Consider the following 14,585-nt stretch of genomic DNA (forward strand, 5'->3'; position numbering starts at 1 on the left):
GATGAGATGCCCGTGTACTTTGATATGACTGGGAATCGGACAGTAAATTCAGTTGGTGAAAAGGGTGTCTTCATAAGAACAGCGGGACATGAAAAAACGCATTTTACCGTTGTTCTAATTCTAGCCTGCAATGCAGACGGAACCAAATTAAAGCTGACAGTGATATTTAAAAGGGAGAAAATTCCGAAGCATATGAAATTTCCACCAGGTGTAATTGTTTGCGCCAATCAGAAAAGTTGGACGGATGAAGGTGTACAATTGTGGCTGGATCAAGTATGGAACATATACGTTCAGGTAGCTTGTTACGTCAACAAAGCATTCTAGTCTGGGATATGTTCCGGGTGTATTTAACAGAGGCAAGCAAAGAGAAAGCACGTGAGCTACATACAGACCTAGCAGTCATACCGGGTAGTCTAACTTCCGTTTTGCAGCCGCTTGATGTCAGCTTGAATAAGCAGTTTAAAGATCACTTACATGAAAAATGGAGAGAATGGATGTCATCTGGTTTGGTGAAGATGACAAAGGGTGGGAATTTTCAGAAGCCTGAGATCACCCTAGTCACCAGCTGGGTTAAAGAAGCATGGGATTCGATACCATCTGTAATGATTCAACACGCATTTCTTAAATGTGGAATAAGTAATTCAATGGATGGATTCGAAGATCACGTCATATACGAAAGCGAGGATGATGCACAACAAATTGGAGAGCATGAAGGCGATGACGACAACTGCTGACGCGCAATCCCTACAGATGAATTTATAAATGAAATGTTTGATGACTCAAAAGATGAAGAAGAATTTAAAGAATTTTGACATTTTGTTTTAAAATATTTCTTTCGTTAATTCGTATTGTATTTTGGCATTTTGTTTTAAAATAAATATTTCTTTCGTTAATTCGTATTGTATTATTTATAATGTTATGGAACAAGATTAACAGATCGCATTATACGTGGACATGGCATTTTAGGTCTAGTTTTCAAACAAAATTTCTAGTTCGCATTATAAGCGATAATATACAGCAACTTGATCTTTTTTTTTTTTTTTTCCATGGGATTCTAGATCTGCAAAGAATTTTTTTGTATTTGGAAAATATCGGAAGGTATTGGAAATAACGTCAGGATTAAAGATTGGTAATTTAGCTTCGAATGCTTTGATTAAATCAAACATGACAATAATTGTCTTGTTAACACCTTACAGTTTAACATTTAATTCATTTAAATGTAAACACAAATCAGTAAAAAAACATTAATTTCGAAAGCCATTCGGCGTTCATTGACTGATTGTATTTTTCAATGATTTTCTCATTATGTAAAAAAAAAGTCTGACTTCATCTAAACACTCAACAAATCTTTGAAGAACTTTCCCCCACTTAACCATCGGTGTTTTTGTACATAAGTAAACAATTGTACACTGCGTTTACCTCACTTAATAATTCTATAAATTTTTGTTTATTTAAAGTGTGTGCCGATATAAAATTGACCAATTTTCTTTCAATGCTCATAATATCTTCCATTGGCTTGAAACTAGCCTTTGCTCATAAAACCTGCCAATATAATACAATGAAAACCCAGAACTGAATGTCCAATACGTTTGGTAAATAAATTGATGAACCCATTTTCCTCTCCAGTCATAATGCGAGCACCATCAGTAGTTACTGATACAATTTTGGAAGGATTTATATCTCTTTCAGCAAGTGCATTTACAACTGTGTTGCAAATATCTATTCTTTTTGTTGTTGTTGCTAATGATGTTAAACTTATCAATTCTTCTTTGATATTATTCTCAACAGAATAACGAATAAAAATTGTTAAACGAGCTGATCAAGTTGTGTCAGTACTCTCATCAAGACAAAGAGAAATTAAACCAGAAGAGTATATATCTATTTTTTGCTGATGAGTTATATTTTTAGCCATTTCTGTGATTCTATCTTTCACTATGTTTCTAGCCAAAGGCATATCTTTTATTCTTTGAATAATTTTTCCCTTGTTTTCAAAATCTTCAAAGAGAACTGGTGTGCATTTTAACCATGCTTCTTTTATACCTTCCCCATCACTAAAAGGTTTCCCATGTTTGGCAATTACGTTTGAGGCAAAAAACTAGCAGCAGTTATATTTGAACGACTACTGATAAATTTCATTAGGGTTGTTGACTGGATATTCCTATTTTTAATTGCCCGAGCAATAAATTCTTCCTGTTCGTCCTTGATTTTCTCAAGGAGCGATTTATGGTTTGTCAAATAATAATTCCTTTTACTGACGACGTTCTGCACACAACTGTCCCGGAACATAAAACACATATTGCTTTATTGTCTTTGTTAATCATGCCATACTCTTCAGTCCACCAGCTTTGGAACTCTCTGCTGCTTGATTGTGATAATTTTCGTTTTCTATTTTCGCCAATCATGTTCAGTAGAACTGTAACAAAATAATTCAAAACTTAAATCAAATGCATTTTTTATAGTTTCAAAAAAATCAACATTTTATTATATGCCTAATTAAATTATCTTTATAATTCCCATTTACAGTAGCAAAAACAAAACAGTGCACATACACAACAATAATGCACTTGCCACTGCTTATTTCTGCCCACTGGCAGATGCTCATGTGAAATGCATAATGAACGCACGTGCGATTAGAAAAGGGAAAAGTCAGGGAATCCTAAGGACCAGTCGTTCTCAATTCTTTTTCTATAAGACTGTATTTTTACTGTATTAGAGGGCCCAGTCCCAACAAACTTACTCGTAAATACCGTTCCCATTTTTTTAAAAGTTCATACATTAAACTAACGTTTAATGTTGGATTTAATATCCACTTAATTTATATAATTTTGTATCGCCGATGTGAAGCCTTTTGGGGCCAACATCATTAAATGAATTTGTGGTAAGTTTCATTGACATATCCCATGCTGATCACCAAAAATTTATAATATTATTCAGTATAAAATTTATTATTGTATTATTAAATTGATTTTAATGATGTTGGTTTGGATAAAAAAAAAAAAAAAAAAAAAAAAAAAAAAAAAAAAAAAAAAAAACGATTGTGAGAAAAATATTTATGCATTGTAACTTACCATAGAAGTCAGCAGAGCAGGGGAAGCAGCAGAAGGATGTCGACTTGTCAGCAAACGCTTACCGTTGAATATAACTTGCCCTCGCGTTTAACTGGCACCCCTGATTTCACTTTACGAAAAAAAACATCAAAATGTTTTGCATATGTCTCCCACACAAAAACAACATGCCTTCCCCAATAGCCATTATATACTGTAGATGCAAGAAAAAAAAAATTTGTTTTATTGTATCCCTGAATAAGGTACAGAGCCTTTTGCAGTCTGTATAATATATTTCTCAACAAATAGTGCAATTAGAGAGCTGGAATAAAAACGGTGTTAACTAATGAATCACATGTATCCCTCTCACAGAAACTACGCTGTACAGATGCAAGCAAAACCATATATTGCACCGGAAACACAGTATCTAACTAAAACTCGTCTAATTTTTCAATTACATGAAATAAGTGTTTGTTTGATTGCATTTGAAATTCTCGATGTCATTATGACAGATCACAAAGGCTAACTTCAATAAAATTCTACCACGAATTGAAACATGCCATATAATGCTTGAGTTCCCCTTCCAGCTGAAATGCAAACAAGACAAAAATCAACCAGTGGTTGAAACTTTGTGTGAGTAGAGCCCGCTGGTAATGAGAACTTCTGTCAGAACGATAAACGACACCCCGTCGTGAATGTCTTAAAATTAAGAAATATATAGTGAATGTTGTTATGACAGTTGCAGATGCCATGGAATTCGGTTGAAGAGAATTAGCATTTCACTCAAAAATTGTCAGTCCATTTGTCTTTAAAGGGTTGCATGATCTTTTGTTAATACCACACCAATAGAATAGAATTCACCATAGCTGCTCTCTCCTGTAAAACAAAATTTAACTTGTATGTATTGTAACAATTTTAAAAATAAGATTGAATAATTTATAAGTGTATAAAAGGATACCATATGTAAATCGTTGACGTGCCAGCAAAATTTTCGGACGTGCCACCTCTGGCATGCGTGCCATAGGTTCGCCACCTGTTGACTATGTTATTGTTGATAGTGATGTTTTCTCCCTGGTGAAGGACACCAGAGTGTACAGAGGATTTGAAATTGGAAGCGATCACTATTTGGTCTTCAGCAGAATAAAAATTGAATTTCATATTGAAAAGAGTTTTTAAGCGAATAAAAGTGGAGCAGCTCTCAGATGTGAACTGTAGACTAAAATACACAAAGATTATTGAAGAAAAAATGAAAGATTTGAGAACAGGAACCAAACCTTGGCGATTCTGTGACAAACATTGAAGAAAACTCTGATTAATTCAGCCAGAGAGGCATGTGGTGAGGTTGTCTGCAAGGATAGAAAATTCAGAACTCCATGGTGGACACAGGAAGTTAAAGAGGCAGTGAAGGAAAAGAAGACAGCATATCAAGAGTTCCTGGCAAATAAGTCAGCTTCTGTTCTTAGAGAATACAGAGACAAATGTAAGAAAGCTAAACACTGTAAAATTAGCTAAACAAAAGTCATGGGAGGACTTTGGCAAGAACATAGAAAATAAATATCAAGAAGGTGGTAAGATATTCTGGAGGTTGTTGAAGAAGCTTAGAAATGGAGGAAAGATTGTTGTAAAAGGAGTTAGAGATGATAAAGGTGACATGAAAACTGGAGAAAAAGATATTCTTGAAATATGGAGCAATTGCTTCGAAAAATTGCTAAATGAAACAAGCACTGATGGCACAGTGGAAAAAAAACTGTCAACAGGCATACAGTCAGGAATACATATCCATACTTGAAGTAGAAAAAGCCATCAAAGGCTTGAAATGTGGAAAGGCAGTAGGAGTAGATGATATTTGACCAGAAATGCTGAAGTATGGAGGTATAAAAGTCTTACAGTGGCTGCACTGCATAGTTCAGAAGGCCTGGACAGAGGGACGAATTCCTGATGATTGGAGTAGAACTCTAATAGTACCCATATATAAAAAGGGAAATAAAACTGGATGTGAGAATTACAGAGGTATTTCCCTACTGAGTGTTCCAGGCAAGATTTATGCCAGTATACCTGAGAAACGGTTAAGAAGAATTGTGGAAGTAAAGCTTGGTGAAGAACAAGCTGGATTCAGGCCAAATAGAGGCAGTCAGGATCAGATCTTCACTTTACGACAAATAGTTGAGAAAGCATTTGAATATAAGAAAGATCTGCATTTAAGTTTTGTAGATCTGGAAAAGGTGCCAAGAGAGAAGCTGTTCAATATACTACAGTTATATGGTGTCATTGGGGCATTATATCAAGCAATACTTAGTCTTTATTTGAGTTGCAGGTCAGCAGTTAGAATTGAAGGAAGTAGGAAGATGGTTTAATGTTAAATCTGGTGTGAGACAAGGATGTACATTATCCCCTCTGTTATTCATTATCTATATTGATCACATTATGAAGGAAAGTGGTATTAAACATTATATCAAAATTGGAGATGTTGATGTCAGCTCCTTACTTTGTGCAGAATATGTTTTACTTCTTAATAAATCCGCGATGGGTTTGCAAGATTCCCTGACTAAATTGAATAGCTGTTGTAATAGATATGGTATGAAGGTCAGCAATAAAAAGACAAAGACAATGAAAATATGTAGAATCGTTGAAAATTTCAACTGTGTTGTGAACGGAGAATCTGTGGAACAAGTAAAACATTTCAGCTACTTAGGCACGATTTATAGTGAAGACGGTAAATTAAATATTTACCTAAATATGTCTATGGAAGTAGACAACAGAATCAATAAAGCTGGTATGGTAGGAAGTCACTTGAATAAATTCATATGGAATAAGAGAGAAATTAGTCAGAACATTAAATTAGCTGTATACAAGACAGTGTTCAAACCAGTTTTAACTTATGGATCTGAAAGCTGGGTCAGAAGTAAAACACTTGACCAAAGACTAGAGACCGCAGATATGAGAATCCTAAGAAAGATTAGGGGCATGAACAGATGGCATCAATGGCAATATCATATTAAAAACGAGGATATTAGGAAAGAACTTGACATTGTCAGCATCCAAGAATGTGTTAGCAGAGCTGATCTCAGGTGGTATGGTCACTTAAACAGAATGGGTGAGGAAAGATTAACAAAACAGGTGTTCTGTGCCAGGTTGGCAGGAAAATGATCCAGAGGAAGACCAAGATATAGGTGGATTGATGCGGTACAAAGTGTCTTAGACGATAGAAATATAAGATCTGATAATATTGGAGTCTTGACAAGTAACAGACTGATTTAGAGGTAAATTGTAGATAGGAAGTTAGTAATGATGTAAATTTTTCATGTAGTACTATCATATCCTGTTCATCCCTTAGGGTACATGTCAGGAATGTGATGATGGTGATATTAAGAACTTCTTTTTCATTCAGTAAAATGGCTATCTTAGTGCTGATGCTTATTTTTTTCAGTCATTGTGCAAGTATAGCTGCCTACATAATTATTAGAATTGCAAAAACCAGTTGATGTCTTTTAGGAATATGAATATTTCTAGTCTGAATGGTTAGCATATCCACTCTCCAGCAAACTGCAGGTTCAAATCTTGCGTGTTGGTTTTTATAGATGTCTGTGATCCTGCTATAGATATTGATGTTTGCGATCGTCTTTTAATAGGAGATAAATTTCATTATCCACTTTCGTTAAGACCACTATGTTGCTTATTTGAGGGCTGAAGTGGCATGAAAAATACCATATTTGCTATCTACAGCAGGATTTTCAGATTAAAAAGTAAATTTTAAGGATTTTTTTTTATCTATCTACACTAATAATGGAACCTTTCATGGGTGGAGGTGAGATTGTATAAAAAGAAAAATTTAAAACAGCAGAAAGTTTTGTAAACAGAGCACTCATCTGTCCAATGATTTGACACTTTGTTGTATTATAAGATATATAGCGATGGCACAAGTGATTAAAAACACATTAACGTCCGGCTTTTTCACAACTGAGACAAGCGTATTTCACAAACTGACTAGTATGATGCTACTGCAAAAACAGAACTTGTACTCAACTCGCTGACAAGTAGTCTGAAGAGTTAAATATCGATTGCCAGAACAAAATTGCAAATATTTCTCATGTTAACAATGAATAATGGAATGCAGCATGCTACATTTAAAAAAATTTCTTTTTTAATTTGGAATGCAAAGATAGTTTCAAAAAGGGGAAAAAAAAAATTCTTAAATGGAATTATGTTATAATATAGGTTAATGTTTTTTTACAAAGATAAAAGCCTCTTGTTGTTGACTAATTGCAGAAATACAAAAACCATCCCAGCAGTCTTTATTAACTGGCCAAGTTCAGCCTATTACTCTGTTTCCCATATTAGTTTCAGAGAGGATGTTACCTGGAGAAGAGGGGGGGGGGGGTTTCCTTTGCTACAAAATAGCTTTGACAGAACCAAAAGATTTTATTCTTCTCCTTCATAGTAAGGAAATTAATGGATGATTAAAATATAGCTGTATAGTGTATATACTTCCAAAAATATGAAATGATTGTAACATAGTTTTGCTACAGTTAGTATTATATTTTATGTTCTGTTGCTTCTTTCATGTTATCAGATAAGTATGGGATATAGTTCATTTTATCATGCATATTTTTAGTTCTCTAATCTTTTCATTAGGGCTAAGTATAATTATATTTTTTAAACGTTATATTCATTATGTATATTTCATAACTGAATTCTTTTGCTTTCAGCTGATATTATTTCCTGTGTTGAGTTTAATTCAGATGGTGACCTGTTAGCAACGGGTGATAAAGGAGGAAGAATTGTGATATTTCAGCATGAACCTTCAGTAAGTGTCATGTAGTTTTCTTGTACTCAATGTCTTTCTCTGATTAATGTAGGAGAGGAAATTGTGTTTTGTTGTCATGAACCTTTTTAGTTGAAAGACGATTCTAAGATGAAGATTTTCTGATGAAGTTAATTCTCATCTTTTTCTTAATGCCTGAGGTTCAGTGGCTTGTTATGGTTCTTAATAACTTGGCTTTATAGAAACCTGATTAATGTTCTGATACAGATATATAATCTGTATAGTCTGTCTGTCAGTTGTACATATTCTCTGACAGGTTTGTAAAGTTCATTATGTGAATAATTTTCCCATGCATGAAAGGTCACGAGACCCACGTTGCCATGCATGGACAAGTGATTAAGGAGAAAGAAGTAATATTGACAAGTTTTTCGAGAAGAACTGGGCAGTTGTGCTCATTGGAAAAAACAGTATTCGGAAGGTTCTTCCATAAAATAGAGGTCGGAATTAAAGATGATGATAAAATGCTCATTCATTATGTTTTGGAGTTGGACTGTGCTCATGTCGAACACCCTTTCTTTCCAACCTCTATTCAAACCCTGGTTCTTAAAAAAAAAAAATGTACCACTGCTGTCCTTGATGAAAGCACAGCATATATTTGTTGGATCAATTCAAATCCCAGCTTCGTATTCAATCTATACTATAGCCAAAACAAGTGTAAGATCATCAACATATCCAAAGCAGACTTCATAAAAGCCAAATACAATATGCTTCTGGTATCTTGCTAATGCTGTTGAACATAACTTCTATCCTTCCTTGTTTTCACCTCTCTTATCCTGGTGGTAACATTATCCAAAGATAAGGCAGACTCTTTATCAGTCTTTTCCTCCAATTCTTGCTTAGATGATGAAGGCAAATCACCTCCTGCCATACTGTAAACTGTTCACTGCTTGCTGCCTCTGATCTCTCAATAGGACATCAGAAAAATCCTAATTAGTTCTGATACTACTAAGTCTCCTGGTTCAGGTGGTATCCCTCTAGTTGTGCTCAAAACTTGTACTCCTGAATTAACACATTCACTATTCTAGCTTATATAAGTGATATAGGATGGGTGTTAATGTGACAGTTGAATATAAGTGATAAGTGAACTTATCACTTGTATTCATCTGGAATCTACTCAACAGCTTGGAAGCCTTTATCCAGCCTGTACCTAAAAGGGGAGTTAAGTCGGCCATTAAACTATCATGCCATTGCTTTCACCTCGGTACTCTCAAAAGTAATGGAAAAGGTTAACGTGTTTTAATAGCATTGCAGTTTACTAAATTGTCTTTGTTCTACTTGAGAATGGCAAGCAGATCAGTGTTTAAGATATTAGTTATGTCAGATCTTTGTAGTTTGAGGGACTACAGTTTTTTAAATGTTGAAGAAGAATGGAAAGTACTGTCATCAGGAAAACTATAAACAGTATTTAAAGCTGAAGGGAGACGTCATTGATGTAAAGAAAAAAAGAGCATCAGTGAGAGCAGAAGAAGTTATCCACCATGACACTCAAAGAACAACCAGAGAGAAACCTGGCAAAAGACAGATAGCAGACCATGAGATAGCTTGTTGAAAAGGCCTTGATGCAAGACAAGATCAGATACCTTTGCAATATCAAGAGCAACCATGAGTTTCTCAAAATCTTCCTGTGTACAGTGGTGGTAAGGTTACTGATAAGGTCTGTTGTAGAATGAGAAAGACCAATTCCATACTGGTGTTCCCTAACTACATGCAGGACCCATCAGTTAATCAGGGATCACCAATATGGATTTGGCCATTCTCATTCTACAGCAGACATCATCACTAACCTTGCCACTCCTGGACACAGAACATAATATTTTGAGGCTTATGGTTGCTCTTGATATTGCAAAGGCATTTCTTGTTTTTGTCAAGGACTTCTCAACATGTTTCTCAGAAGAATCTTGAATAACTTGGATACCACAAAAGCAGTCAGTCCTGATGGAATTCTGTTCATTGCACTCAAGAGAAGTGCTCCTGAGCTGACACCTGTTCACTAAACTATATTCACCTGGCATCCACCCTTCAGCATGGAAGAAAGCTCATGTATATACATAAGCTTTCTTCCATGCTGAAGACTGAAGCCAGTTCCCAAAAAGGAGATAAATTTTTGCTCTCACATTAGTTTTGTCTAAAGTAATGGAGAATGTTATCGATAATCAACTTCTTCAACACCTTGAGAACTGCTATCTAATTAGTGATCACCAGTATGGATTTCACCACTCCAGATCCACAAAAATCTCCTAGCTTATGTCACTCACCTTTGGACCCATTCCATGGAAAGGTTCAGAGAACCTGTGTCCATTGCTTTTGATAGGTCTGGCATTGAGAGCTTCTCAACAAGTTAGTCATTTGGACTGCCTTCATCCTTGTGTAAATAGAGTAAATAGATCACCAGTTTTCTCTCAGATCAATCCCTCCATGTAATCATGGATGGTGTTTTCTCTCATCAATGCTGGTGACCCTCATGGTTCTGTCATTTCAACCACCCTCTTCTTGATTTATATAAATGACCTGCTCTCATTGACTGCAAACCCTATTCATAATTTTGCTGATGATAGCACACTCCACTTGTCCTACTCATATGACAAGCCTTGCACTGCTCAAGCTTCAAGATCATATGTAATAAGTGCCCTGAACACTGATTGTCACAGTATCTTTTGATTGGGATGAAGGCAACCTGGTCGACTTCAATGCTTCCAAAACACAGTTTTGCTTGTTTTTCCCATTAAAAACCTCGGATCTTCTGCACTTTTGATAATGCTCAACTGAACATTAAAACCAAATCTCTCTTCTTGGACTGACTTCTCTTAAACCTTTCCTGGCACAATCATATCACATCTATAACATCATCAGTTCCAAAAAACTTTTCATTTTATTCTGCTCAAGATGGTACTTCTCTGCCAAACATTTGCTCTATATAAATCCCAAATCAAACCAACGTTGGAATACTGTTTTCACGTATGGAGTAGCGTACTAAAGACCTCCCTAAAAATTCTTGCTGCTGTTCAGAAAAGGACAGTATGGTTGATAAATGACACTTCTTTTACAGACTCTCTTTGTCCACTTTCCCACAGAAGATCAGTTTCTGCATTGTGGCTGTTCTATAAATATTTCCATCATGGCTGCTGTTCAGCAGAACTAACATCCATTATGTTTCCCATTTCTGACAGATCTACAGGAACTCTTGCTACAGCTCCTCAGCATCCCTTTACAGTCAAGCTGCATACTCACTGAACCTTCTACTTCCAGTGATCTTTCATTCTTCCATCTCAGTTCTGTGGAATAGTTTTCCACAGAAATCATTTCCAAAGCACTACCATCTCCAACAGTTCAAGAAGAATATCAACAGATTACTCTATTCCTGACCCTGCCCACACAGGGCATCTGTTTGTTATAGGTTCTTCTGACTTTCATGTATGTGGGAGAAATATTTAAAAAAATTCTCTGTGGTTGTTTTTTGAGTGTTATGGTAGATGGCTACCTCTTATCAGATTTCATTATTGGTGCTTGGTTTACAAGGGTTCTTTGCTCTCACCCATGCTCTTCATTTGAGAAATTGTAGAACAGATGATTGAAACTACAAGATCTGCCATAAACTAATGTTTTAAATACTGATCTCACCAGTCTCAAGTGGGATAAAGACATTTTGGTGAATTTTAATGTTATTAAAACAGAGTCCTGTTTTATTAGAACTTACTTCACTCTTTACTTTTGATAATGTCTTAATATCCCTTCAGAATGGTTCCTCCTTCTTGGGCTAAGTTTTATATCAAGTTCATCTGGCATAAACATATTCATCAGTAGTCTCCTTAGCCTCTAAAAAAACTTGGTATTCTTTTTTGTTCAAAATACCCTTCTCTCCTTTTCAAATTTCAAATCTGACCCACCTTAGAATATTGTTCTTGCATTTGGGGGTGGTGCACACAAAACGTTCCTAAAATTATTGATTGTATACAGAAGAAGGCAATCTGCCTAACAGGTGAATTCTCTCTCACAGACTGCCTCCACTAATTTTTCTGTAAGTGCTCTGTTTCTGTATTATGCCATTTTAAATAGATATTTTGTTGGGATTGCTCTACTGCAATTAATGAAGACCCCTCATTCCAGTAAGGATTATTTGGAGTATTAGTTCAAAGTAGCTGTTTGGATCAGGCAAATGAATAAATCTTATACGTGAATAGAGACGAAGAAATCCTGGAGATCATTCCAATTGGCATGAGCTGAGATTGGCTGGGAGGGGATCGATCTGTGGAAAAGATGTAGATTAGATTATGGTTGATTGCCGAGAAGAGAGCAGACATATATAGTGTATTTGGAGGAAGGACTAGTTAAGAAAAGATCCAGAGTGCTGTTGCTGGAGAAATGATGAGGATTGTTTGGTATTCTGGTTGATATGTTCACTATTTGTTACGTCATGACTGATAGCAAATGAATTCAGCTTCCATTCCAGTTTGATCTGTGAATTTAGAGAAGGGGGGGGGGTGCTAGTTTGTACTATGAATGTTGGTCTCCTATGGAAGAAAATCTCAGTTGGTGTTAAACTGTATGAAATCAACTTTAAAATCAGTGGATCAACATTGTTATATGAGTTCATTGTTATACGAGAGCTGTAAATGCAGTAAATTAGAACTGTAAAGTGAAATAAAAAAAAATCTTGAGCCAGACCAAATTGAAAAGTGTGGAATCCAGGATTGGTAGCCTTTAGTAAGGAATATATTATTTGACCAAAAGCACATGTTCATACTTTTTTTTTAACAGAATGTGTCAAAAGATGTTGTTGGAATGGCTGAGGCTATTGTTGCAGAAGATGCAAATTGATTTGGTTAAGACTAGCAGATAGGATTTTGATGCTCTATAATGGATGTGGAAGTGGTTTGGTATTTAATGAAATTTTTGTGATATTTTGGTTTTTTGGTTGCTGCATTTTTCATGATTTTTGTGTTTTTAAAAAAAAAATTTTTATGGGAGACTTTTGACATTCACAGTGATGGTGATGCTAACATTTGTTTGGTTATCTTTCATGATAGGGTTGGTGCAAGTAAGTCATGCAGCTGAAGTGAGGGACTCACATAGGGAGCTTCTAGATTCCAATCCCAGTGTGGCTTCAACAGTGTCCCCTGTATGCTGCTATACTTTGACTCCCTCCCAGGCACAACCTGGCAGAGCGGGATTATTTGCCAGCTGATTAGGAAAGCCTCCAGCATATAATTTACCATCGGGTTCAGTTCCCTGTACTATTTAACAGCTAACCTATAGGACTATTTTACTGCTATACCCTCATGGAGGAAGTGCTTTCTCTCTAATTCATTAATGACATTGTTTTAAGCATGCCCAGCATGTGAGGGGGTGGGGGTAGAAAACTTACTCCTTTGAAGATAAAACATGGCAGCCACTTGCAACTTTAATAAGCAAGCTGGTGGTATTTCACTTGATGATGAAAGATATCTACCACCTAGACTAGTATATTCATAAACCCTCATAAAATGAGGGGGGGGGACATTGTAAATGAATCTTAGAATAAAAAAAAATGGAGTTCTAGAAGTTTTGATAGTTGTTCACACCATAAAAACCAGATAAAGTATTCTCACATACCAAGAAAGGCACAGCTTGTTTCCTCAGCAGCTTGAGAAACACCTTTTGTAGTCAGATGATTGCTTCTTATTGATTCCAGTGGAGAACTAAGCCAGAATTGAAGATAATAAATAAATAAATAAATACATTGCATAACATGGATCAGAGAATTCCTCCGATCCATGTTATGCAATGGAGTTAATCTGCTGCTTTCTGGTGGACTATTTGTTCATTGCATTGCAGTTCAAAAAACAATGTTGATATTAAATACTTCCACATGACATATTCCCCAGAGATTACAAACTCTTCAAAAAGGACAGATTGCTTTGCTTTTGTGTGAGAGTGATATAAAAAATATTCCTTCAGGTTAAGTTAGTTAATGGGATAATAAATCCCTCATTATTTTAGGTTCTTCATTTTTAAATGCCTTGAAGAGTGATATTTTAATATCACAATCCACATCTTTTAACCTGTTATCATAATTGAAGTACACTAATCCTTCTGTAAAACTAAACTGTTAAATTTAACTCTTTAAATATTAAGAGATTTATCACTTGTTTATTTCCCTTATTGTTGATGTAAATTTCGATTCATGACATTTAGCATACATCTTAATTCATCTTGCACAGACTGCTTTATTGCATGTTAAGCAAACTAACATTATTGATTATAGTGTTGCTTCACTTTTAGCTTAAGGCACTCTAATCACTTTAGAAACACAAATGAAATGTTCATAATTCAGCAGGACTTGATACACAAGTAAATCATAAAATAACTGGCATTTTAGTAAATTCAAGTATATTTCATTTCCCTTCCCTTGTGAGAAAAAAAAAAAAATTGTTGCATAAGTTGGACTCAAATGCAGAATGTTTGGTAATAGTAGCAACTTGCTGCTCATAAGATGGTTGCTACTACTCCTAAATCTGTTTTGTTCTTGATTATGTAATGTTAAATCATGGAGCAGTTATTTCATCCATAATTACTTGTGTACTTCTTCTTGTGTCACCAATTTCTCTCCATGATGATAATACAAAAAAAAAAAAAAAAAATCTTCCATAATAGTCAAAATAAATTAAACATTATTTAAGTTAAGGGGATATTAAATCCCACATTGTTTTAAAACCGAATAAGGAACTCAAAGATTGGAATCG

General features: G+C 35.3%; 1 protein-coding gene across 2 annotated transcripts in view; it reads left to right on the forward strand.

Moving 5' to 3' along the window:
• LOC150092360 (protein phosphatase PP2A 55 kDa regulatory subunit-like) overlaps window positions 1–14,585 on the forward strand; it is a 164,303-nt gene that overhangs the window by 39,029 nt on the left and 110,689 nt on the right. For both annotated transcript variants that reach the window (XM_090415159.1, XM_090415158.1), the window contains exon 3: window positions 7,751–7,848. In XM_090415159.1, the coding sequence (XP_090271285.1) occupies window positions 7,751–7,848 (98 nt within the window). The remainder of the gene's footprint in view (window positions 1–7,750; window positions 7,849–14,585) is intronic.

This window comes from Typopeltis vanoorti, chromosome 26 (assembly GCF_054136105.1).
Source record: "Typopeltis vanoorti isolate ZY-2024b chromosome 26, IOZ_Tvanoo_1.0, whole genome shotgun sequence".
Taxonomy (NCBI): domain Eukaryota; kingdom Metazoa; phylum Arthropoda; class Arachnida; order Uropygi; family Thelyphonidae; genus Typopeltis; species Typopeltis vanoorti.